The 22,847-nt window shown below is 41.9% G+C and overlaps 1 protein-coding gene across 4 annotated transcripts in view; it reads right to left on the bottom strand.

The window, feature by feature from the left end:
• Nucleotides 1-22,847, bottom strand: part of TTPA (alpha tocopherol transfer protein) — a 66,666-nt gene that overhangs the window by 4,766 nt on the left and 39,053 nt on the right. Inside the window, exons 1-4 of one of the 4 annotated variants that reach the window (XM_086695117.1) lie at nucleotides 18,879-19,071; nucleotides 18,509-18,726; nucleotides 7,164-7,317; nucleotides 1,368-1,561 (exon numbers count right to left, since the gene is read on the bottom strand). In XM_086695117.1, coding sequence (XP_086551243.1) covers nucleotides 1,368-1,561; nucleotides 7,164-7,317; nucleotides 18,509-18,559 — 399 coding nt within the window. In that variant the 5' untranslated portion in view covers nucleotides 18,560-18,726; nucleotides 18,879-19,071. Of the gene's footprint in view, nucleotides 1-1,367; nucleotides 1,562-7,163; nucleotides 7,318-18,508; nucleotides 18,727-18,878; nucleotides 19,072-19,107; nucleotides 19,942-19,978; nucleotides 20,275-22,847 lie in introns of those variants that run through there. The other 3 variants (XM_086695118.1, XM_086695115.1, XM_086695114.1) reach the window with 3 other exon arrangements.

Genomic DNA, 22,847 nt, shown 5'->3' with positions numbered 1-22,847 from the left:
GTATCAATACAATAGCCTCCTTTCCAGTTCACAGTCGCTAGAGTAAGGAAAATCTCTAAAAAAGATTTCACCTTACAGCTTAGACAAAGTATGTTAAGACCCATCTACATCTTTTGTAAGTAAGACACAGAAAATATCTTCCCTAATCACGTGTACATGTTCTTTCAAGGAACCAATCAGTCATTTGGATATTTATAGTTCTCCTAATTTTTATTTTGAGAAAATAATTAAAACTTCATAGAAGTTGAAAGAATAAACACACACTTTTAAACCTTTAACCCAGGTTAAGTCTTTCACATCAAAGTAACATAGGTTTATTTGGAAAGTTAAGGATAAATAAAAAACATTTCATCAATAGTTTTCCTACCCAAAATGTGTTGTTAATGTACTGATTTGTCTCCCCAAGTTTCTGTCATAAAAAAAAATTTTTTTCCTATGCATAGCTTTTAGAGATGTGTTATCAATTTGGAGCTTTTCCTTCCAGATTCTTTCTGTGAATAATTTTATTTTAAACATAATTGCCAATATGGTCTCTAAATAATTTGCACCCTATTTTGTTTTATTGAGACAATACGATTTTTTTACACATCATGAGTTTTAATATCATTGCAATAATCTATTAAATGGATGTACCGTAATTTAAGTAACCATTTTCCTGTTACTGCACTAATAAGCTGTTTCTAATTTTCATCTATAAAAATTGATGCCAAAGCAACTGTCTTCATTTACATAAGGCAATAAGCACAACTCTTACATTCAGATGACCTGACCTGGAATTCTTTCTTCTCTACTGACATAATGTGTGTGCTTGGGCATTGTGATCTCTCCGATACAGTTAATTAATCTGTAAAATGGGAAAATAATAGCCATAGGCTCGTTTGGCCATTAAATGGTAATGCACTTGAGACACTTAACAAAGTACCTGGCACATAGTATATACCAAGTCTTTACCGTATTTAAGATTATTCCTTGGCTAGGCCCCCGAAAGTAGTATTAGATGATGGCCATCTTAAAAATCTTTTAATTTCTGAAAGAACTGCATCAATTTATACCTACCAAGAATGTTACATTCTATTGTACCATTGCTATAAATATTGTTTTGAGTCAATCTTTTAATTTAGGAAGAAAAATTTAATAACAAAAAGAGAAAATTACCACATTGTTGTTTAAATGTATAAATTCTGTGGTTACTAATTTTGAACATATTTTTGGTTTCTTGCAACGTTCTTTGTTTCATGAATTAATCACCCTTTACTTCCTCTTAGCATCATTGAGTTATGTGTATCATTTAAAAATTTTTATTTAATTTTCTGATAAATGCACCATCCCTTACAAATTTATCCCAAAGAGTTAAAATATACACTTACTGTAAGAACAGCAGCAATCTTCTTGGCTACCGATGGGGTAATTTGAAAAGCGTGAGAAAACTGCCAGCCTTCTAGATCAAAGACAGCTTTGATACCATTCCGTTGGGTTTCTACCTCCTCTACAATAAGCTCGGATGTGATTAGACTTACACGGAAAACATCATAAGCTGTGAAAACTTTTGGGTCCCATTGTGCTAAAAAAGAAAATTTTTAAATAGTATATCTCAGCATAGTGTAAAAACTCAGGAAGATTTACAAAGGGAAACCAATTCTTTCAAGACTTAAAAGATCAGTAGAAATAAAAACATGTACAATGATCATGGATTGAATAATAGATCAAATAGATCTAAAAACATGTTCCTGCTTTTCCCTCCACCCTCATATCCCTATAAAGAACAGATTTTAAAAGCATGGGGGAAAAGAGAATGCATGCAGGCTAGATTTGACTGCCAGATGAAACTACGCCCACCACATGCAGGAGACAGCTGTGGCTGAAGATGAGAATGCCCCCAGGTATGCTCCAAGCTCAGAGGTACTGGAAATGAGAAAAGCTTTTGGGTGATAAAGCCTTGTAAGGAGTAACTAGGGCCCTGTAGTAACCAAAGAGGTTGCTAAGGGAAATGTGTGAACAGCAGATTGGCAGGCTGATGTCTCAGACACTCCTCAGTAGCAACAGCACATAGCTGTCATGTCTGAACAGGCCAGAACAGTAAGTGTGGGCTTTGGAAAAGAGACAGGGAAGCACTCCAGTAGCTGCCCACACCCAGGGGAAACAACCAGAAGACTAACTGACATTCTAGTCTTCTCCCCTCCCCTACCATCCCTGGGCAGGCCAGGGCAAGGAGAAATGGCAGTAACAGACAGGTAAACAGGTGATCTTAAAAGAAGATACGCAGTCATTCAGTATTATAAGAATTTTTAAAAATATACACATTCAAGGAAGAAGGGAGTCACACTCAATAGATAAAGGCACTAAAACGCAAGAAAACAGTTAATAAAGCAAGAGACATTAAAAAGAAGCAAAATAGTTTGTGAGGGGAAAAAAAGAATAATGCAGGCTATTATAAGAACATGTTGTTACTTCAGTTTATTTATTCATTTTGAGAGAGAGAGAGAGCACAAGCAAGGAAGATGCAGAGAGAGAAAGAGAGAGAGAGAATCCCAAGCAGGCTCTGCACTGTCAGTGCAGAGCCAGATGTGTGGCTCAAACCCAGAAACCATGAGGTTGTGACCTGAGCCAACACCAAGAGTCAGATGCTTAGCTGACTGAGCCACCCAGGCGCCCCAGGACAGAATATTATCTGAAAGAATCAGCTGAGATCTTGGAAATAAAAAGACGGCAATTCAAGCAAATCTCAGCAGAAGGGACAAATGGCAGAAAAGACAAAGCCAACGAGTGGATAATGGTTTGGAATACCAAGCTGAGGAATTCTCTGAAAAGAGCCAAGAATTGATATGTATGTATCAAAAGACTCATGCAGCTGGTGACAGGCAGCTAGCAGAAGTTTCAACATCCAACTAATTAGAGTTCTGGAAGGTAATAATGCAGAGAATGGGGAATAGAGGAAAGGGGAGTAACAGTAGAGAAAAATGTTCCAACGTGGAAAAAGATGTAAGTCTTCATATTGAAGGTTCCACGGAGTGTCTAACAAAACAAATTAAAAAGAGGGGGGAAGATTCATGAGTAAGTAATGGCAAAGTCTCAAAGCACCAGTTTCTGGCTTGGACAGCTGGGTAGAATGGTGGTACCATTTACTGAGATAGAAAACAGTGGAAGAGAAATGTTTGGGGAGGAAAAGATCATACATACTTTTGGACATGTAAAAATGGTGACTGAGAGACATCTAACTGGATACAGATGGCACAAGGAGCTGGTTGTATGGGTCCCTGGGGACAGGAGATATGGGGGTGAGACAGCACAATAGGGATTGTCTTAGGTCTATGCAGGAAGTAGCATCAGAACAGGAGGTTGAGGCCAATACCCTAAGGAATTTCAGAATTTAAAGGGTCATAGAATAGGTGGTGCCAGCAAAGGAGACTAAGAAGGAGGTAAGCCAGGAAAACATCAGGAGAATGTGGCATCAGAAAAGCCAGGGAAAGAGGATATCTCAAGTAAGAGGAAGTGGTTTGCTGTGTTGAGAGATCAAGTCAAACAGAACCGAACATGTCCATTAGATTTGGTGAAAAGAAGGCCACTGATGATTTGTTAAGGTCATTTCAGCACAGAGGTGGAAGTGAAATTAGGCCAGGGTGGCTTGAGAGCAATTGTGAAAAACAGAAAATACAGATGGTGAACATCACTAATTTAAGATGTTTGGCCGAGAATGAGGAGTGGGGAGATAGCTGGAGCGGAGGCTGGAGGGTCTGATGGGATTGAGGAGGAGTTTTCGCTTTGTTTTGGATGGCTGACCCTTAACAGATTTAAATATTGATGGGGAGTGTCTACTAGCAAAGAAAAATTCAAAGATATATGGAGAAGAGGCCATCAGAAGTATTCCCAGGTAGGCACAATAGGATTGCCCCTTGCTTTTTAAGAGCCTCAGCTGCCTGGTAAGAATTTGAATAATCAATTCATGGATAACCCAGCTCAAATATAATATACTACTTCAGACATTGGCAGAAAGCTACCATGGTGAAAACTAGGAGCAGAATGATTGAAAGTCTGCAGTTAAGAAAATAGTAGCTGACCTAAATTTCTGAGCTCACCAACATAGTTGTCTAGACCTGTGCTGTCCAATATGGTAGCCATTAGCCACGTGTGGCTATTTAAACCTAAATTAATTACCATTGGGTAAAATTAAAAACTCAGTTTCTTAGTTGCAAAAGCCACATTCAAGTGCTCAATAGTCACATGTGGCTAGTGGCTATTGCAGAACAATTTCATCATTATAGAAAATTCCACTGGATAGCACTGGTCTAGGCTCGAAACTTCTTTGAGGCAAAAGAAAAACATGCCTTAGATCTCTAATTCCTTTTTCAGCATCTATCTAACATTTATCGAGTGCTTCTTATATGTCAGGTAACGTTCTAATTATATTTTGTATATATTACGAGATTTAACGCTCACAGCAACCCTGTGAGATGGGTTTTTACTATGCCCATTTGACAGATGAGAAAATGGGATTACAGGTATGACTTCCCTTGTAGCTAGAAAGTAGCAGAGCTGGAGTTCCAACCTGGTCAATGTGCTGTAGAACTTGTATTCCTAAGAACTACGCCACAGTCAAAGTTAACGGTCACTACTAATTGTATTTTTGCTGCTGGGGTATAGTAGTGCGTCCCAAAAGCATAAAATGATATGCTCTGGCTTGTGAGCTAATAATGGCAAAAACTGAGTTTCACTTTGTATTGCCCTGACAGGATGGCGAAAAGGCTCTGTACATTTTGTCACTGCGTTTACTGCAGACATGATACCTAGGCAAAGGGGGTGATGCTAATGTCCCAAACCCTCTACCATAGATTTCCTTTAGTTCCTCCCATTAATTCAGTTAAGTTGAGGAAATTCATAACTCTTTATTCTATCCTTTCATTTTACTCCTAAACCTCTCCTGATTCTCCTTTTCACCCTAGAATAACGTCTTATGCTACATAACACACAGGAAATTTGCTACATGCCTTGCTGCCCTGACCATCACTGACCTACATGTTTTCTTGACTTTAAAATCTCTTTTAGTTAAACAGTATACCTAACTATTAATGTACTACAAGAAACCCTCCCTAAGCAATAGAAGACTATTGATTCACTGTTAAGGTATATATGTATGTATGTATTTATAAAGGCTTTATTTTTAATTTTTTTAAGTTTATTTATTTCGAGAGCAAGAGAAAGAGAGAGTGTGTGTGTTTGAGCAGGGGAGGGGCAGAGAGAGAGAGAGGGAGAGAAAGAATCCCAAGCAGGTTCTAAGCCATCAGTGCAAAATCAGGACTCAACTGACTAAGCCACCCAGGCGCCCCTAAAGATTTTATTTATTTTTTTATTTTTTTTTCAACGTTTTTATTTATTTTTGGGACAGTGAGAGAGCATGAACGGGGGAGGGGCAGAGAGAGAGGGAGACACAGAATCGGAAACAGGCTCCAGGCTCTGAGCCGTCAGCCCAGAGCCCGACGCGGGGCTCGAACTCACGGACCGCGAGATCGTGACCTGGCTGAAGTCGGACGCTTAACCGACTGCGCCACCCAGGCGCCCCTAAAGATTTTATTTTTAAGTAATCTCTGCACCCAGTGTGGGGCTCAAACTTACAACCCCGAGACCAAGAGTCACTGGCTCCACTGACTGAGCCAGCCAGGTGCCCCCAGTGTTAAGGTACTTATGATCAAAGTAGTACATTTGCTTTTTACTTTCAAGGTGTCATTTTTACTTCTTAACTTGCCCCCAGGTAATTTATGAACAAACCCAAAAAACAAACAAACAAAAAAAAAATACAAAAACCAAAAACCAAAAAACAAACTCCAGCCAGGCAGTACAGTCAGGACACTTGCAGAAAGAATCCCCTGCAGGTTTCAGCTTTATATTCCTGGGACCTCCAACTAGCATTGCAGATAAAATATAAGACTCCCTGTGAAAACTGGAATTCAGATGATCAGGGTGTAATTTTTAACGTAAGTGTGCCCCATGCATACTAAAAACTTATTTGTTGTTTATCTGAAATTAAAATGCGAACTGGACACACCATATTTTCATAAAATGTATGTTTACTTGCTATACAGAACAAGGATACTATCTTAACTCTGGCAACGCTACCCCTAAATAACTTGGGGAACTTCCTTCATCTTCCTAGAACACTGGCGGGGCGACAAGAAGACAGGACAGACATTGTGATGTCTGCTTTATAGACAACAGCTTCACGACTGACCCAGGTGTACTCAATACGTAAGCTGGAGCGAAAACCGGAATCCTTCTACTCCATCTTCTGATACCCTAAAGAATTGAATGCAGTGTCTTCTTGCAAGATCATAAACAGTTGACTTACAGGTAACAGTCGAGTTACCTATAATCAGGCAGAAAAAGCAAATCTGTAGATATTGTAAAGTTCCCTAGAATATTTTGAGATGCAAAAGTTTTTGTAAGATTGTAATTCATGAGATCCTCCTCATGAAATATTCGTTATCTTTGTCCTTCCCACTGGGCCAAGGGACGATGCCTGGGGCCATGTGAGTCCTCTGTTACGCACCGTTTTTAGCCACACAAAGGTCAAAGGAAGGGGCAGTCAGCAACCTACAGAAAATACCAGGAAGGATGTGAAAAGGGGGAAGATGTGACAAGAGGGCCATGTGGAAGACACTGTCTTCCGACTACCCGGGAATGCTTCTTTCTCATCCCAGAGAGTGGGCCCCTGCCTCCCCAGCCCTGGGGGGTTAACCCACTAGCCATTCACTCACTCCAGAAGTATTTAAGTATTAGGCCCTGGTTTCAGTGTTTGGGACCCACTGAGCAGACAAAATCCATGCTCTCATGTGGCATTATTACAGTTCAGAATTTTTATTTGGATTTCCTACTGAGTACTTTTTAAAGCCTTTACCTTGATGTTTTCACCTTTTTTCCTTATTTCTCTACTCTGTTTTCTTTCTCTCTTATTTTATACAGTTGACTGTGTGGAAGAATGGAAGTAAGATTTTCATTGGCTTTTAATTTTCTCACAATTGCCAGTTTTATTATATTTGAGGGACATTAAAATCTTAATTAAACCTAAGTGAAAACCTAAAAAGCTGAATTCTTAAATATGGACTCATTAAAGCTTTCAATAGGGCAGTCAAGAAAAAAAAAGAAAAAGAAAAAAAGTACTACGTGTGACTTACCGATTCTGTAAATAAGAACTTTGCTGCCAGTGGGATCTCTGGCTCTCAGAACTCCAAGGTAACCGGCCTTCAGAAGGCCAAGGATACTTCTAGGGCGTAGATCGGCACTTATTTCTGGACATTCTGCCCTCCACTTATAATAGTTTTTCAGTAACTGAAAAATAAAATAAAAATTGTCTACAGATAACGTACCTGGTAAGCACTTCGTAAAAATGGTAGCAAAGCCTTGGCATTATGTGTGGCCCCTTCCATCCATTATGTCAGGATTGTAATCTGGCGTATTTTTTTTTTTTTTTTTTTTAGCTGTAAAAATTAAAGTTCTCTTCATCAAGGATCTCAGGTGATAAGACTTCACCACAAATTCAGAGTTGAGTAATTTTCATTTGTCTCCTATGGCCGGTAGTCTCCAAAACCAGCTGTAAATACCCACCCCTCCTGGTACACATGCGCCATTCGTCCCATCAAAGGTGGGATCCATTTGATTCCTCCTCCTCCTCCTCCCTGAATCTGGGCTGGTCTTACATCTTGCTTTGGCAGAAGTGACACTGTGCTAGTTTAGGAAATCTGGGACTTTCTGTGTTTGCTTTTTGGGATCAAGATATCACATAAGAATAAGATTACTAAGGGGAGCCTGGGTGACTCAGTCCATTAAAGATCTGACTTCAGCTCAGGTCACAATCTCACAGCTTGGCTAATGAGTTTGAGCCCTGAGTTGGGCTCTGTGCTGACGGCTCAGAGCCTGGAGCCTGCTTCGGATTCTATGTCTCCCTCTCTCTCTGCCCCTCCCATGCTCACACTCTGTCTCTGTCCCTCTCAAAAATAAATAAACATTAAAAATTGAAAAAAAAAAAAGACTAAGATTGCCAAATGGTAAGTCTAGGTGGAGAGAGACACTGGACAACCAGAGCCATTCTCAGTCTGATCTCAGCCAAGTTCCCATCTGATGCAATGTGGAGCGGAGATGAGCCCCACGTAGCCCTGCCCAAATTAGAGAATCACAGACAAATAAATAGTTGTGGTTTGAGCCACTAAATTTGGGGGTGATTTGTTACTCGGCGACAGATAACTGAAACATCCACGTTTAGTCCTTTCTGAAACAAGGAAGAGAAACCAAACATTCGCTCCACAAATATTTTGGGAGCATCTACAATGTTCCACACACTGTGTAGGGGCTTGAGTTACAACAATGAACAGAGTAAAATGCTTGCATTCCTTGGAGCTAACCTGTCAGTAACCGCTGCATCATACAAGCCATGTTTTGTAGTGAAAAGTTAAATTCCCAGGCTGCTGCTTCAGAAAAATCTTAACTCTACCATTCGTTATCTGTGTGATCTTGGGTAAATATTTAACTCCTTTGAGTCTTGTTTTCTCTATATCTGCCCGGTAGGGTTAAATCATACACGGGCATAATGAGTGGTGGTTACCACTGCTGTTGTGATAATTGGGAGTTATTTGGATTTATATTGCTCATCCAAGTATCTTAGTACAGGTTTATATTAAAGGTAACTAGGATTTTTTTGTTTCATTTTCTTTTCCTTCAAAAACATGGGCTAAATCAAAGATACAAAGGAACATCTCTATACCACTACTATTCTTTCTACTAATAGAAAAACAACAAAAAATAATGTTTAAAATTTTTTTAATGTTTATTTATTTTTGAGAGAGAGACACAGCACGAGCAGGGAAGGGGCAGACAGAGAGGGAGACCCAGAATCCAAAGCAGGCTCCAGGCTCTGAGCTGTCAGCAGAGTCAGACGCAGGGCTCGAACTCACAAGCCGAGCCGTGAGATTATGACCTGAGCCAAAGTCGGATCTTTAATGGACTGAGCCGCCCAGGTGCCCCCAAAATCAACGTTTTAATTAAGATTTGCGTTCAGGGTGGAACAGTATGCCTGGATGGTATGTCGTGGCAAAGTGTGAAGGAATCCTGTTTTAAAAGAACCACCAGTAATGGTTACTCTGCATTTACAAGTAAAACAGATATTGCCAGTGTCTTGTGGAGAATCCTAAAATCAAATTATGCATGTAAAATTTGTGATTTAAAAATTTTCCTCGTCACGATTTTCCGTGTTCTCAATTTTTGTAAAATGCCAACATGTTTGTTTTGCGTTTGAAGAGGTCTGCTAGCAATGGGGAGCTGAGGTTCAGATGAAAGGAAGGGACGGATCCCATTGTCATTGGAATAAACATGACAGGTGTGATCACAAAGTTGTTATGCTCTGGATGAGAAACTACAAATACAAATTCAAAAACCAAGCAGAAGGGGGAATTCCAACCCTTGGGCAATGTAAGTGACTGGAAAAGGCTGAAGAACGAGAAAAGCTGGTTGGACTGTATACAGGAGAAGTGATACCGTGATGCACAGAAGGGAGGGAGAAGTTATGTGTGCCAGCTGCCCCTCTCTCCTTTCTCTCTCGCACGGATATTGTCTTTCCGACTTTCTCTATTTCTGTTTTTCTCCCTCTCATTTCTTCATTTGATAAACTTTTCCGAATTGTTTTAAAAAAAGAGAGTTGCTACAAGTTAAATGAAACTGAGAGGTAAGAACGAAAAAAGTCCATAAATCTGCCAACAACGAAATAATTGGTGACCTAAATAGCAGCTACCAAAAGCAGAAAGAACAAAAGGTACATTGTAGATTCTGATATATTCATTCTACTCTATGAGTTTCTCTTCCTCCTCCTGTCTGAGAGGGCATCAGAACAAAGGTTAAAAGCATGTTACAATGCTCATTACTTCGATGGTCCCTCAGATATACAAATAGTCCTTTTAATACTGATTCAAGGAAAACGCTAGACGCAGCATACCAGCACCTACATAAAAAGAATGATCTGAATTTACCATGGAGCCATAGAAGTCATAGGCTCATTAAAAGGGATCTGTTAGGTAACGGAGGCAGGGTCTTCGGCTGATTGATCTCTGCAGAGTGCTGGGCACCAGGGAGATAGGTACATGTGTTGAATGGAAGAATAAATGAATGCATGAGTAAGCCAGCTGAATTCACAAACCTGAGAACCTGGCTTTCGTAAAGATGTGCAAATCACTCTTATGCTTGGACATTTAGCTTTTGCAAATTGAAATATCTAAACTCGGATCTTTGACGATTACTTTTCCATTGATAAATCAATTCAAAACCCCGGCTGACATACAAATAAGTTATATAAATGATGTAAACTGCTACTGAGCAATTCTCAAACAAATCATCAAAAGTCCACAACAACACAAAACTGGAAGCAGGTCAATATTCATTACTGGAAGGCAACTCTTTTGTACCACAATTAGGAATCATTAAATAAATAAAAGCTATGGTTTATTTTAACTATGCGTTGTAATCGAGTATGTTTCTTCTTACATTTTTCACGTACTTTCAAACAAAATAAGGACTATGTTTGTGCAGCTTTTATAGGGTTCAATGGCATCATTTCAATTCCTTCTCACAACCATCCTGAGAGGTAACTACTGTTACCCAATTTTTTGGAGAAGAAAACACCAAAGAAGCTACATTTACAAAAGAAGCTACATTGAAAGGGAAATTAGCAGGGAGAGTCAATGGATTTTGAAAGCTGCATTGACTTTGGGAAAACCATAAAAATATTTAAAAGATAAAAAAACTTGCCACACGGAGCAAAAATATAAGGAACTGAACTAGTCACTTGTAAAAGACAGGAATTCACAAGAATATGTGGGACAGGCAAAGGTTAACAGTTGGCTGTTTTAAGTTCATTGTTTTATTTTTTTATTTTTTTTATTATTTTATTTTTATTTTTTTTATTTATACATGAAATTTATTGTCAAATTGGTTTCCATACAACACCCAGTGCTCATCCCAAAAGGTGTCCTCCTCAATACCCATCACCCACCCTCTCCTCCCTCCCACCCCCCATCAACCCTTAGTTTGTTCTCAGTTCTCAACAGTCTCTTATGCTTTGGCTCTCTCCCACTCTAACCTCTTTTTTTTTTTTTTTCCTTCCCCTCCCCCATGGGTTCCTGTTAAGTTTCTCAGGATCCACATAAGAGTGAAACCATATGGTATCTGTCTTTCTCTGTATGGCTTATTTCACTTAGCATCACACTCTCCAGTTCCATCCACGTTGCTACAAAAGGCCATATTTCATTTTTTCTCATTGCCACATAGTATTCCATTGTGTATATAAACCACAATTTCTTTATCCATTCATCAGTTGATGGACATTTAGGCTCTTTCCATAATTTGGTTATTGTTGAGAGTGCTGCTATGAACATTGGGGTACAAGTGCCCCTATGCATCAGTACTCCTGTGTCCCTTGGATAAATTCCTAGCAGTGCTATTGCTGGGTCATAGGGTAGGTCTATTTTTAATTTTCTGAGGAACCTCCACACTGCTTTCCAGAGCGGCTGCACCAATTTGCATTCCCACCAACAGTGCAAGATTTCTCCACATCCTCTCCAGCATCTATAGTCTCCTGATTTGTTCATTTTGGCCACTCTGACTGGCGTGAGGTGATACCTGAGTGTGGTTTTGATTTGTATTTCCCTGATAAGGAGCGACGCTGAACATCTTTTCACGTGCCTGTTGGCCATCCGGATGTCTTCTTTAGAGAAGTGTCTATTCATGTTTTCTGCCCATTTCTTCACTGGGTTATTTGCTTTTCGGGTGTGGAGTTTGGTGAGCTCTTTATAGATTTTGGAGACTAGCCCTTTGTCCGATATGTCATTTGCAAATATCTTTTCCCATTCCGTTGGTTGCCTTTTAGTTTTGTTGGTTGTTTCCTTTGCTGTGCAGAAGCTTTTTATCTTCATAAGGTCCCAGTAATTCACTTTTGCTTTTAATTCCCTTGCCTTTGGGGATGTGTCGAGTAAGAGATTGCTACGGCTGAGGTCAGAGAGGTCTTTTCCTGCTTTCTCCTCTAAGGTTTTGATGGTTTCCTGTCTCACATTCAGGTCCTTTATCCATTTTGAGTTTATTTTTGTGAATGGTGTGAGAAAGTGGTCTAGTTTCAACCTTCTGCATGTTGTTGTCCAGTTCTCCCAGCACCATTTGTTAAAGAGACTGTCTTTTTTCCATTGGATGTTCTTTCCCGCTTTGTCAAAGATTAGTTGGCCATACATTTGTGGGTCTAGTTCTGGGATTTCTATTCTATTCCATTGGTCTATGTGTCTGTTTTTGTGCCCATACCATGCTGTCTTGATGATGACAGCTTTGTAGTAGAGGCTAAAGTCTGGGATTGTGATGCCTCCTGCTTTGGTCTTCTTCTTCAAAATTACTTTGGCTATTCGGGGTCTTTTGTGGTTCCATATGAATTTTAGGATTGCTTGTTCTAGTTTCGAGAAGAATGCTGGTGCAATTTTGATTGGGATTGCATTGAATGTGTAGATAGCTTTGGGTAGTATTGACATTTTGACAATATTTATTCTTCCAATCCATGAGCAGGGAATGTCTTTCCATTTCTTTAAATCTTCTTCAATTACCTTCATAAGCTTTCTATAGTTTTCAGCATACAGATCCTTTACATCTTTGGTTAGATTTATTCCTAGGTATTTTATGCTTCTTGGTGCAATTGTGAATGGGATCAGTTTCTTTATTTGTCTTTCTGTTGCTTCATTGTTAGTGTATAAGAATGCAACTGATTTCTGTACATTGATTTTGTATCCTGCAACTTTGCTGAATTCATGTATCAGTTCTAGCAGACTTTTGGTGGAGTCTATCGGATTTTCCATGTATAATATCATGTCATCTGCAAAAAGCGAAAGCTTGACTTCATCTTTGCCAATTTTGATGCCTTTGATTTCCTTTTGTTGTCTGATTGCTGATGCTAGAACTTCCAGCACTATGTTAAACAACAGCGGTGAGAGTGGGCATCCCTGTCGTGTTCCTGATCTCAGGGAAAAAGCTCTCAGTTTTTCCCCGTTGAGGATGATGTTAGCTGTGGGCTTTTCATAAATGGCTTTTATGATCTTTAAGGATGTTCCTTCTATCCCGACTTTCTCAAGGGTTTTTATTAAGAAAGGGTGCTGGATTTTGTCAAAGGCCTTTTCTGCATCGATTGACAGGATCATATGGTTTTTCTCTTTTTTTTTTTGTTAATGTGATGTATCACGTTGATTGATTTGCAAATGTTGAACCAGCCCTGCATCCCAGGAATGAATCCCACTTGATCATGGTGAATAATTCTTTTTATATGCCATTGAATTCGATTTGCTAGTATCTTATTGAGAATTTTTGCATCCATATTCATCAGGGATATTGGCCTGTAGTTCTCTTTTTTTACTGGGTCTCTGTCTGGTTTAGGAATCAAAGTAATACTGGCTTCATAGAATGAGTCTGGAAGTTTTCCTTCCCTTTCTATTTCTTGGAATAGCTTGAGAAGGATAGGTATTATCTCTGCTTTAAACGTCTGGTAGAACTCCCCTGGGAAGCCATCTGGTCCTGGACTCTTATTTGTTGGGAGATTTTTGATAACCGATTCAATTTCTTCGCTGGTGATGGGTCTGTTCAAGCTTTCTATTTCCTCCTGATTGAGTTTTGGAAGAGTGTGGGTGTTCAGGAATGTGTCCATTTCTTCCAGGTTGTCCAATTTGTTGGCATATAATTTTTCAGGATTGGTTGTAATAATTCCATTTTCATTCATGATTTTATATATTTGGGTCATCTCCCTTTTCTTTTTGAGAAGCCTGGCTAGAGGTTTGTCAATTTTGTTTATTTTTTCAAAAAACCAACTCTTGGTTTCGTTGATCTGCTCTACAGTTTTTTTAGATTCTATATTGTTTATTTCTGCTCTGATCTTTATTATTTCTCTTCTTCTGCTGGGTTTAGGCTGCCTTTGCTGTTCTGCTTCTATTTCCTTTAGGTGTGCTGTGAGATTTTGTATTTGGGATTTTTCTTGTTTCTTGAGATAGGCCTGGATTGCAATGTATTTTCCTCTCAGGACTGCCTTTGCTGCGTCCCAAAGCGTTTGGATTGTTGTATTTTCATTTTCGTTTGTTTCCATATATTTTTTAATTTCTTCTCTAATTGCCTGGTTGACCCACTCATTCGTTAGTAGGGTGTTCTTTAACCTCCATGCTTTTGGAGGTTTTCCAGACTTTTTTCTGTGGTTGATTCAAGCTTCATAGCATTGTGGTCTGAAAGTATGCATGGTATGATTTCAATTCTTGTAAACTTATGAAGGGCTGTTTTGTGACCCAGTATATGATCTATCTTGGAGAATGTTCCATGTGCACTCGAGAAGAAAGTATATTCTGTTGCTTTGGGATGCAGAGTTCTAAATATATCTGTCAAGTCCATCTGATCCAATGTCTCATTCAGGGCCCTTGTTTCTTTATTGACCATGTGTCTAGATGATCTATCCATTTCTGTAAGTGGGGTGTTAAAGTCCCCTGCAATTACCACATTCTTATCAATAAGGTTGCTTGTGTTTATGAGTAATTGTTTTATATATTTGGGCGCTTTGGTATTCGGCGCATAGACATTTATAATTGTTAGCTCTTCCTGATGGATAGACCCTGTCACTATTATATAATGTCCTTCTTCATCTCTTGTTATAGCCTTTAATTTAAAGTCTAGTTTGTCTGATATAAGTATGGCTACTCCAGCTTTCTTTTGGCTTCCAGTAGCATGATAAATAGTTCTCCATCCCCTCACTCTCAATCTAAAGGTGTCCTCAGGTCTAAAATGAGTCTCTTGTAGACAGCAAATAGATGGGTCTTGCTTTTTTATCCATTCTGATACCCTATGTCTTTTGGTTGGCGCATTTAATCCATTTACATTCAGTGTTATTATAGAAAGATATGGGTTTAGAGTCATTGTGATGTCTGTATGTTTTATGCTTGTAGTGATGTCTCTGGTACTTTGTCTCACAGGGTCCCCCTTAGGATCTCTTGTAGGGCTGGTTTAGTGGTGACAAATTCCTTCAGTTTTTGTTTGTTTGGGAAGACCTTTATCTCTCCTTCTATTCTAAATGACAGACTTGCTGGATAAAGGATTCTCGGCTGCATATTTTTTCTGTCTAGCACACTGAAAATCTCGTGCCAATTCTTTCTGGCCTGCCAAGTTTCAAAAGAGAGATCAGTCACGAGTCTTATAGGTCTCCCTTTATATGCGAGGGCACGTTTACCCCTTGCTGCTTTCAGAATTTTCTCTTTATCCTTGTATTTTGCCAGTTTCACTATGATATGTCGTGCAGAAGATCGATTCAAGTTACGTCTGAAGGGAGTTCTCTGTGCCTCTTGGATTTCAATGCCTTTTTCCTTCCCCACTTCAGGGAAGTTCTCAGCTATTATTTCTTCAAGTACCCCTTCAGCACCTTTCCCTCTCTCTTCCTCCTCTGGGATACCAATTATGCGTATATTATTTCTTTTTAGTGTATCACTTAGTTCTCTAATTTTCCCCTCATACTCCTGGATTTTTTTATCTCTCTTTTTCTCAGCTTCCTCTTTTTCCATAACTTTATCTTCTAGTTCACCTATTCTCTCCTCTGCCTCTTCAATCCGAGCCGTGGTGGTTTCCATTTTGTTATGCATTTCGTTTAAAGCGTTTTTCAGCTCCTCGTGACTGTTCCTTAGTCCCTTGATCTCTGTAGCAAGAGATTCTCTGCTGTCAGCTATACTGTTTTCAAGCCCAGCGATTAATTTTATGACTATTATTCTAAATTCACTTTCTGTTATATTATTTAAATCCTTTTTGATCAGCTCATTAGCTGTTGTTATTTCCTGGAGATTCTTCTGAGGGGAATTCTTCCGCTTGGTCATTTTGGATAGTCCCTGGCGTGGTGAGGACCTGCAGGGCACTTCCCCTGTGCTGTGGTGTATAACTGGAGTTGGTGGGCGGAGCCGCAGTCAGACCTGATGTCTGCCCCCAGCCCACCGCTGGGGCCACAGTCAGACTGGTGCGTGCCTTCTCTTCCCCTCTCCTAGGGGCGGGATTCACTGTGGGGTGGGGTGGCCTGTCTGGGCTACTTGCACACTGCCAGGCTTGTGATGCTGGGGATCTGGCGTCTTAGCTGGGGTGGGTAGGCAAGGTGCACAGGGGCAGGAGGGGCAGGCTTAGCGCGCTTCTCCTTAGGTGATCCACTTCAGGAGGGGCCCTGTGGCAGCAGGAAGGAGTCAGATCCGCTGCCGGAGGTTTGGCTCCGCAGAAGCGCAGCGTTGGGTGTTTGCGCGGAGCAAGCAGGTTCCCTGGCAGGAACTGGTTCTCTTTGGGATTTTGGCTGGGGGATGGGCGGGGGAGATGGCGCTGGCGAGCGCCTTTGTTCCCCACCAAACTGAGCTCTGTCGTCAGGGGGCTCAGCAGCTCTCCTTCCCTTTGTCCTCCAGCCTTCCCGCTTTCCGAGCAGAGCTGTTAACTTATGACCTCCCAGACGCTAAGTCGCGCTTGCTGTCGGAACACAGTCCGTCAGGCCCCTCCGCTTTTTGCAAGCCAGACTCGGGGGCTCTGCTTGGCCGGCGAGCCGCCCCTCCGCCCCGGCGCCCTCCCGCCAGTCCGTGGAGCGCGCACCGCCTCGCCGCCCTTCCTACTCTCTTCCGTGGGCCTCTCGTCTGCGCTTGGCTCCGGCGACTCTGTTCTGCTAATCCTCTGGCGGTTTTCTGGGTTATTTAGGCAGGTGTAGGTGGAATCTAAGTGATCAGCAGGACGCGCGGTGAGCCCAGCGTCTTCCTACGCCGCCATCTTCCCCGATTTTCCAAGTTCATTGTTTTAAAGAGAAGGGTCAAGTGTAGTGTGCTTGAGAGCATAGGCTCTGCAAACATCAAGCCAAGTTCAGATCCCTGCTCTACCACTTAATAAATGACTTCGGACTAGTTACTCTCTGCATCTCAGTTTCTTCCAAAATAAGTGAATAATGACATAATCCGCACAACACTATTTACCAAAATACCTGGTACTCCATCAGCTATTAGAATCATAAAAACCTCATTAATTCATTATAACTTGAAACATAAAAACTAGAATAATGAGAAGTTTCAATGTAACTGAGGGGCTTATCAAGCTTTCTTCATATGCTAAAACTTTGGGATTTTTATATTATAAATAAGGGACTTTGAGTTGAATTAGCTGCTTTTATGGTGGAAAATGAAAAAAAAATAGTTTCACACTCTAAGCCTTTCCCTTTCCTTTTCAGTTGGCAGAAAAGTGAGGCAAAACGTTCACAGACACTTGATCCCTAGCCAATGGATTTAGACAGTCTTGCCGGCCAATTCCTCAAGGATATGGTGCAATGAAAACAATTCAGGAAAATAAAGAATACAGGAAATAATATATATAGCAGAGGCTAGGGGTAAATTTTATTTCTTTTTTTTGTTTAGACATTACTTTTATTTATTTATTATTTTTTAAGGTTTATTCATTTTTTGAGAGACAGAGACTGAGCGTGAGCGGGGGAGGGGCAGAGAGAGAGGGAGACACAGAATCCAAAGCAGGCTCCAGGCTCTGAGCTGTCAGCACAGAGCCCGACGCGGGGCTCGAACTCACAAACTGTGAGATCATGACCTGAGCCAAAGTCAGACGCTTAACCGACTGAGCCACCCAGGCGCCCCTAGACATTACTTTTAAAAAGCAGCTAAAATGAAATCGGTAAATCATTCACTTTTTTATTATTAGTTACCTCTACACATTTATACGTTTAATGCCTCATTTGAACTGTACTCTTCATAGGACCTAAGGTTGTGTTTGTATTTAGTAGTTGCTGAATTTAGTTTATTGCTCATGATGTTGGAATACCTGGGTAGACATCTGACAAAACAAAATTAAAGTCAGGTTCTTATTTCATTCCTAACATCAAAATAAATCTCAGTAGATTAGTAACTCCAACATTAAAAAGAGAAGTCATAAATTACTATAGAAAATTTTGGAGAGAAGAAGAGCTTATAAGACCCAGAAGCAATCAAAGAACAATCTAACTGATATATTTGATTACATAGAAATGTTTAAACTCTGCCGAGAAAAAAAAAATAGTACAAGCAATGTCAAAAGACAACAAACTAGGAGAAAGGCTTATTTTCTTTAAACATAAAGATATTTTATGAATAAAAAATTATATGTATATTTTATGTGAACAAAATGGAAGAGAATTAACAAATGGTAAAAACAGGCAGTTAACTAGAAAATAATTTAAAAATTTTAAGTATACGAAACATGATTAACCTCACTTATAATTTAAAAAATGCATATTACAGTGAGAACCAATTTTTCACCAAGCAGGTTGACACACATCATAATGTTTGATAGTACAGGGTGGGTGATAGTAAGAAGAAAAAGTCACCATTCTGTAGCATAAAAGTGATAAAGTTAGTGCAAACACTTTGAAGGACAGTTGTTGCATTCATCAACATTGAAAATGCACCTCTTTAGCAACTGTACGGGCTGAACTTACCTTATAAGGATATGTTCCTGTTTTTGCACAAAGACAAATGTATAAAGACATACTACAAAATCCACTTGTTGATGGGAGAAACCCCGTGTCTCTTATCTACTGATTTTGTACACCGCCAGGCTAACTGCAGTTCAAAAAATAATCGTTGAAGGAATGAACAGCATGCACGATGGCATTGCTGCTGGCTGATGACAACTCCTATGTCCAGTAACAGGGGACTGTTAATAAATGTTAATATCATTAATTCATACAATGGGATTGCACACAGCTCCCCAAAAGAATACAATGTATGCACACATGCTGAAATAGGCTGATCTCTATAAGAAATTATGTAAACAAATAAAATAAAGGCCAAATGTAAAACACATACCTATGCCGCGTGAGCTCAGACTATACCCAGAAAGAGAAACATGTAACAGTAACTGCTTCTGGGTAACCGACCAACGAAATGAAGGTTTTGGGTGGGGAAGTTTGTTCCTTTAGAAAGTTACTTTTAGAAACTTACTTTGCACCCCTTGCTACTTACGGATTTTTTTAAATCCGCCATGCTCTTTACTTTTTCGGTTAAAAATTAGTTAACAACAACAAAAAACTCATACCGAGACATGTTTACGATTCTGTACTATAATAAGTCCCCTGCGGCCCACCTCGCAACACGACATTGAGCAAGCCAGTTGGCAAAAGGGCGAGATCAGGTTCAACTGCTGGGTGCTTACTCTTAGGTCGGGCTCTGTGCCAAATTGGCTAACGTTCAATTCTCGAAATCAGTGGGCTAGGCTTTCTCACCATTATTTAACAGGAAAGGATGCTGAGCCCAAAGTGACAGAACTCAAGGTTACATCTGTCTTTTCGATTCCTGTCTTCGCACCAGCCCTTCTCTCAACCATCTGTAGCAAACCTGGAAACACAGAAGAGCCAGCTCGTCCCACACCTTTCCACTCAAAAGACACCGGACTGCTTTACCGTCCTGACAAAGTATTATCAGGAATGGCACTCTTTTGCTAGAATTTGGCCTCAGACCTTCAGTTTTACTGGCAACTCCATACTCCCGACCACACGTGCAGTGATCTGCTAAGATGTGATAAATCCAGGCTTCCTCCTCAGCTGTTACTTTGGTTTCTATCACCGGCTTTGCGCCAGGGAGAGGAAAGGCATTCGCCCCGAACTTCATGGGTTCGGCAGACTCATGTAGAGCAGAGCTCCAGTGGTTGGAGGTCAAACGGGCCATCACCCCAGAGCGCTCCAGCTTTTTCTAGGTTTTCCGTTTCCAAGACCCTGAGAAACTGGCAGGACCCGCGCGGGATTTCTCAGAGCACCTGCAGCCACCGCGCCCGCCGCCCGGTGCGCGTCTGCGGCGCCTTCCCGCCACGGTTCTGCAGGCGACTCGAGCTTTCGCGGGGGTCTGGGCCGAGCCGCGGCGGGCCCCCAGCCCTGCCCGCGGAGGGGAACGCAGCCGGGAGGCACGCTTACCCGCCAGGCCAGGTCGAGGTCGAAGTCCCGGGCGCGCAGGAACCGCAGCAGGAAGGAATCGGTGAGGGGCAGCGGGGTCGGCGGAGCGCCGGCCGCCCGGGCCTGGCGCCGCAGCTCGGCCAGGGCGGGTTGCAACAGCGGGGACTGGTCCGGCAGCGCGCTGAGCTGCAGCCCCCGCTCCGGCCCCGGCCGCGTCTCTGCCATGCCCGCCCCGCCGTTTTGGCCGCCCGGAGCCGGGTGGCCGGGAAAAGCGCGGGCGCCGCGCCACCCTCCCGCCCCTCCCCCGGTGACGGCGGGCCGCGAACCCCCACCCGCCCGCCCGCCCGCCCGCCCCGCGGGGCCGCGACCGGCCTCGCGCGGCCGCGGGGGTGTGCGCCAGCTCCCGGAGCCGCGTGGTGTCCCCCACGGTGCTGCTCCTTCTGGAAACCCGAGCCGTGCTTTCTCCAGTGAGGGAAGGCGTGGTGTCCACCGCCAAAGGGAGGATGTCAGAAAGTTTGCTCGCCTACGCTGATTGCCACGAGTTTGGATGTTTTTCCAAAAAAAAAAAAAAAAAAAAAAAAAAAAAAAAATCTATCTATCTATCTACTAGAGGAAACTTTTCCGTCTTTTTCTCCCTCCCTCCCTGCCTCCCTTTCCTCTTTTCCTGCCTTCCTCCCTCCTTCTTTCCTTGCCTTTGCTTCCTTCCCACCTCTCTTTCTCTCTCCCTCCCTTTGCTCTTTCTCTCATAATCACTTTCTCATCTTGGAGCTGGAAGGACAGCCATTTGATGGCACTGCGGCCGAAGTACTACTGAGCGCCCCTCCTTACGCGCCTTAAAGCTCCAAGCAGACTTCCCGTCTCAAAAACGTTTTATTACCACAGTGGTTTCCAAAAAACACTCCCTAATGCCACCTTAACAGACTCCCTACTTGGCCACTTCCTCCAAAGCCAGGCAGTCTTCTCCGTTCTTGATACTTCATCCTGTTAGTGATAAACACGGATGACTAGCAAGTGCCAAAAAAAAAAAAAAAAAAAAAAGAAAAAGAAAAAAGTCTTAAACACCGTGCACTTCTTCCCTTCCCGGGCTCCACCGTGTCTAGTCTTTCAGTGGCCTGGCCAAAAGTGTATGACCTCGTCCAAGTGAGCCCAGGTAATGAAGATGAGATGTGGGAACCAGAAAGGTCGTTACATTGGCGTTTTCTTGATCTCTACCCGCCGCAGATGTCCTAGAATTGACCTGCGTCCCGCAGGGAAATCCATGAGACTAATTCTTACCGAATCTACGCCATGTGCCAGGTAGATGCTAGAATTGCACAAACAAATAAAGCCAAATCTTTGCCTTAAGAGACAGTGGTGAGAGGCCCTGCCATTTCATTCATTACGAGAATAGTTATTGAGTTGCTGGCGTTTCCAGACTTTGTTCAAGGTGCAGAGTATACACCTGTGAGTGAAACAGACAGAAACCCTTGTCTTCCGGGACTTTTCATTCTTGTGGATGGGGACAGGCAATAAACAAGACAAGTAAGTGACATTGTGGTATGAGAGATGGGGATCCCTGCTATGGGGAAACAAAGCAAGGAAGGGCGATAGCACCTGTAGTGATGCTCGGAAGAGGTGAGGAAGCTGGCCCAGGGATATCTGGGATTGCAGGGCTCCGGGCTGTGACTTCCAGTCTGATGGAGCTGGGAAGCCAGTACAGTAAATCATCAGAATCCCATGAAAAAACAATGTAAATGACAGACAGAGATTCCAAGCTTTAATTTTTACTTGGGAGTGAGATGGAAAGCTATTGGTCTCAAGGTGTTACAATTCAATGTGAAGCTGATATGAAAGAAGTACTGGGAATGTGCCGTGAACACGCAGAGGAAGGCTACTGGTCTCTTCTCGGAGATCTGGGCACGCTAAAAGGGGGACATTTGCTTGGCTTTAGTGGTGCATTGGCAGTTTGCCCGGTAAAGGAGAAAGTGGGCGGTCGGGAAGAAGGTATTGGGTCGCAATAAAAGAAATACAGGGGAAGCCAGATTTCTCTAATAGTTTAATGTGTTTAAAAGTGAATTAAGGGGCGCCTGGGTGGCTCAGTTGGTTGAGCGTCCGACTTCAGCTCAGGTCACGATCTCGCGGTTCGGGAGTTCCAGCCCCGCGTCAGGCTCTGGGCTGATGGCTCGGAGCCTGGAGCCTGCTTCCGATTCTGTGTCTCCCTCTCTCTCTGCCCCTCCCCCGTTCATGCTCTGTCTCTCTCTGTCTCAAAAATAAATAAACGTCAAAAAAAAATAAAAATAAAAAAATAAAAGTGAATTAAGAGTGTATGTACAGCATGTTTTCCTTTTCAAAATTTTTCAACACATTCTTCTACTTGTTCTTAGAAATTAGCATCTGCTTTTTTGAAAGTGGGCAGAACCTTCAGTGAGAGCTCATGGACACAGCTGTGGTATTCTTTTTTGGAAGTATGCCATGTATGGGTTTGATGTCCTGTTATTTCTGGATCTGTGAGACTCTTATAAGAGAAATGCAAAAGAATACTGACCAATGGATTGGTTGCCATTAAACTTGGTGAAAACGGAACCAACACGGAGCCCAGATGACCAGGAGAAATGGCAGTGGTAGCAGTGGATACCTGTAACAAAACATGAAGAAATTCCAGTGTCTGCAGTTCCATTAAAGAAAAGACTGCAATGTCAACGGAAAGAGGAAGAAAAGAAATTGGAGAAGAGGTGTAGACATATAAGGCGAGACTCCTACCCTAAAACTTGATTACTTGTTAAATAATGCAGACCACGTGGGGCGCCGGGGTGGCTCAGTCTGTTAAGCGTCTGACTTTGGCTCAGGTCATGATCTCGAGGTTCATGATTTCCAGCCCCACGTTGGGCTCTGTGCTGACAGCTCAGAGTCT

The sequence above is a fragment of the Puma concolor genome, chromosome F2 (assembly GCF_028749965.1).
Source record: "Puma concolor isolate L17-30 chromosome F2, mPumCon1.1.hap2, whole genome shotgun sequence".
NCBI lineage: Eukaryota > Metazoa > Chordata > Mammalia > Carnivora > Felidae > Puma > Puma concolor.
The sequence above is the reverse complement of the archived record's forward strand: the minus strand, read 5'-3'. Positions and strand labels throughout refer to the sequence as shown.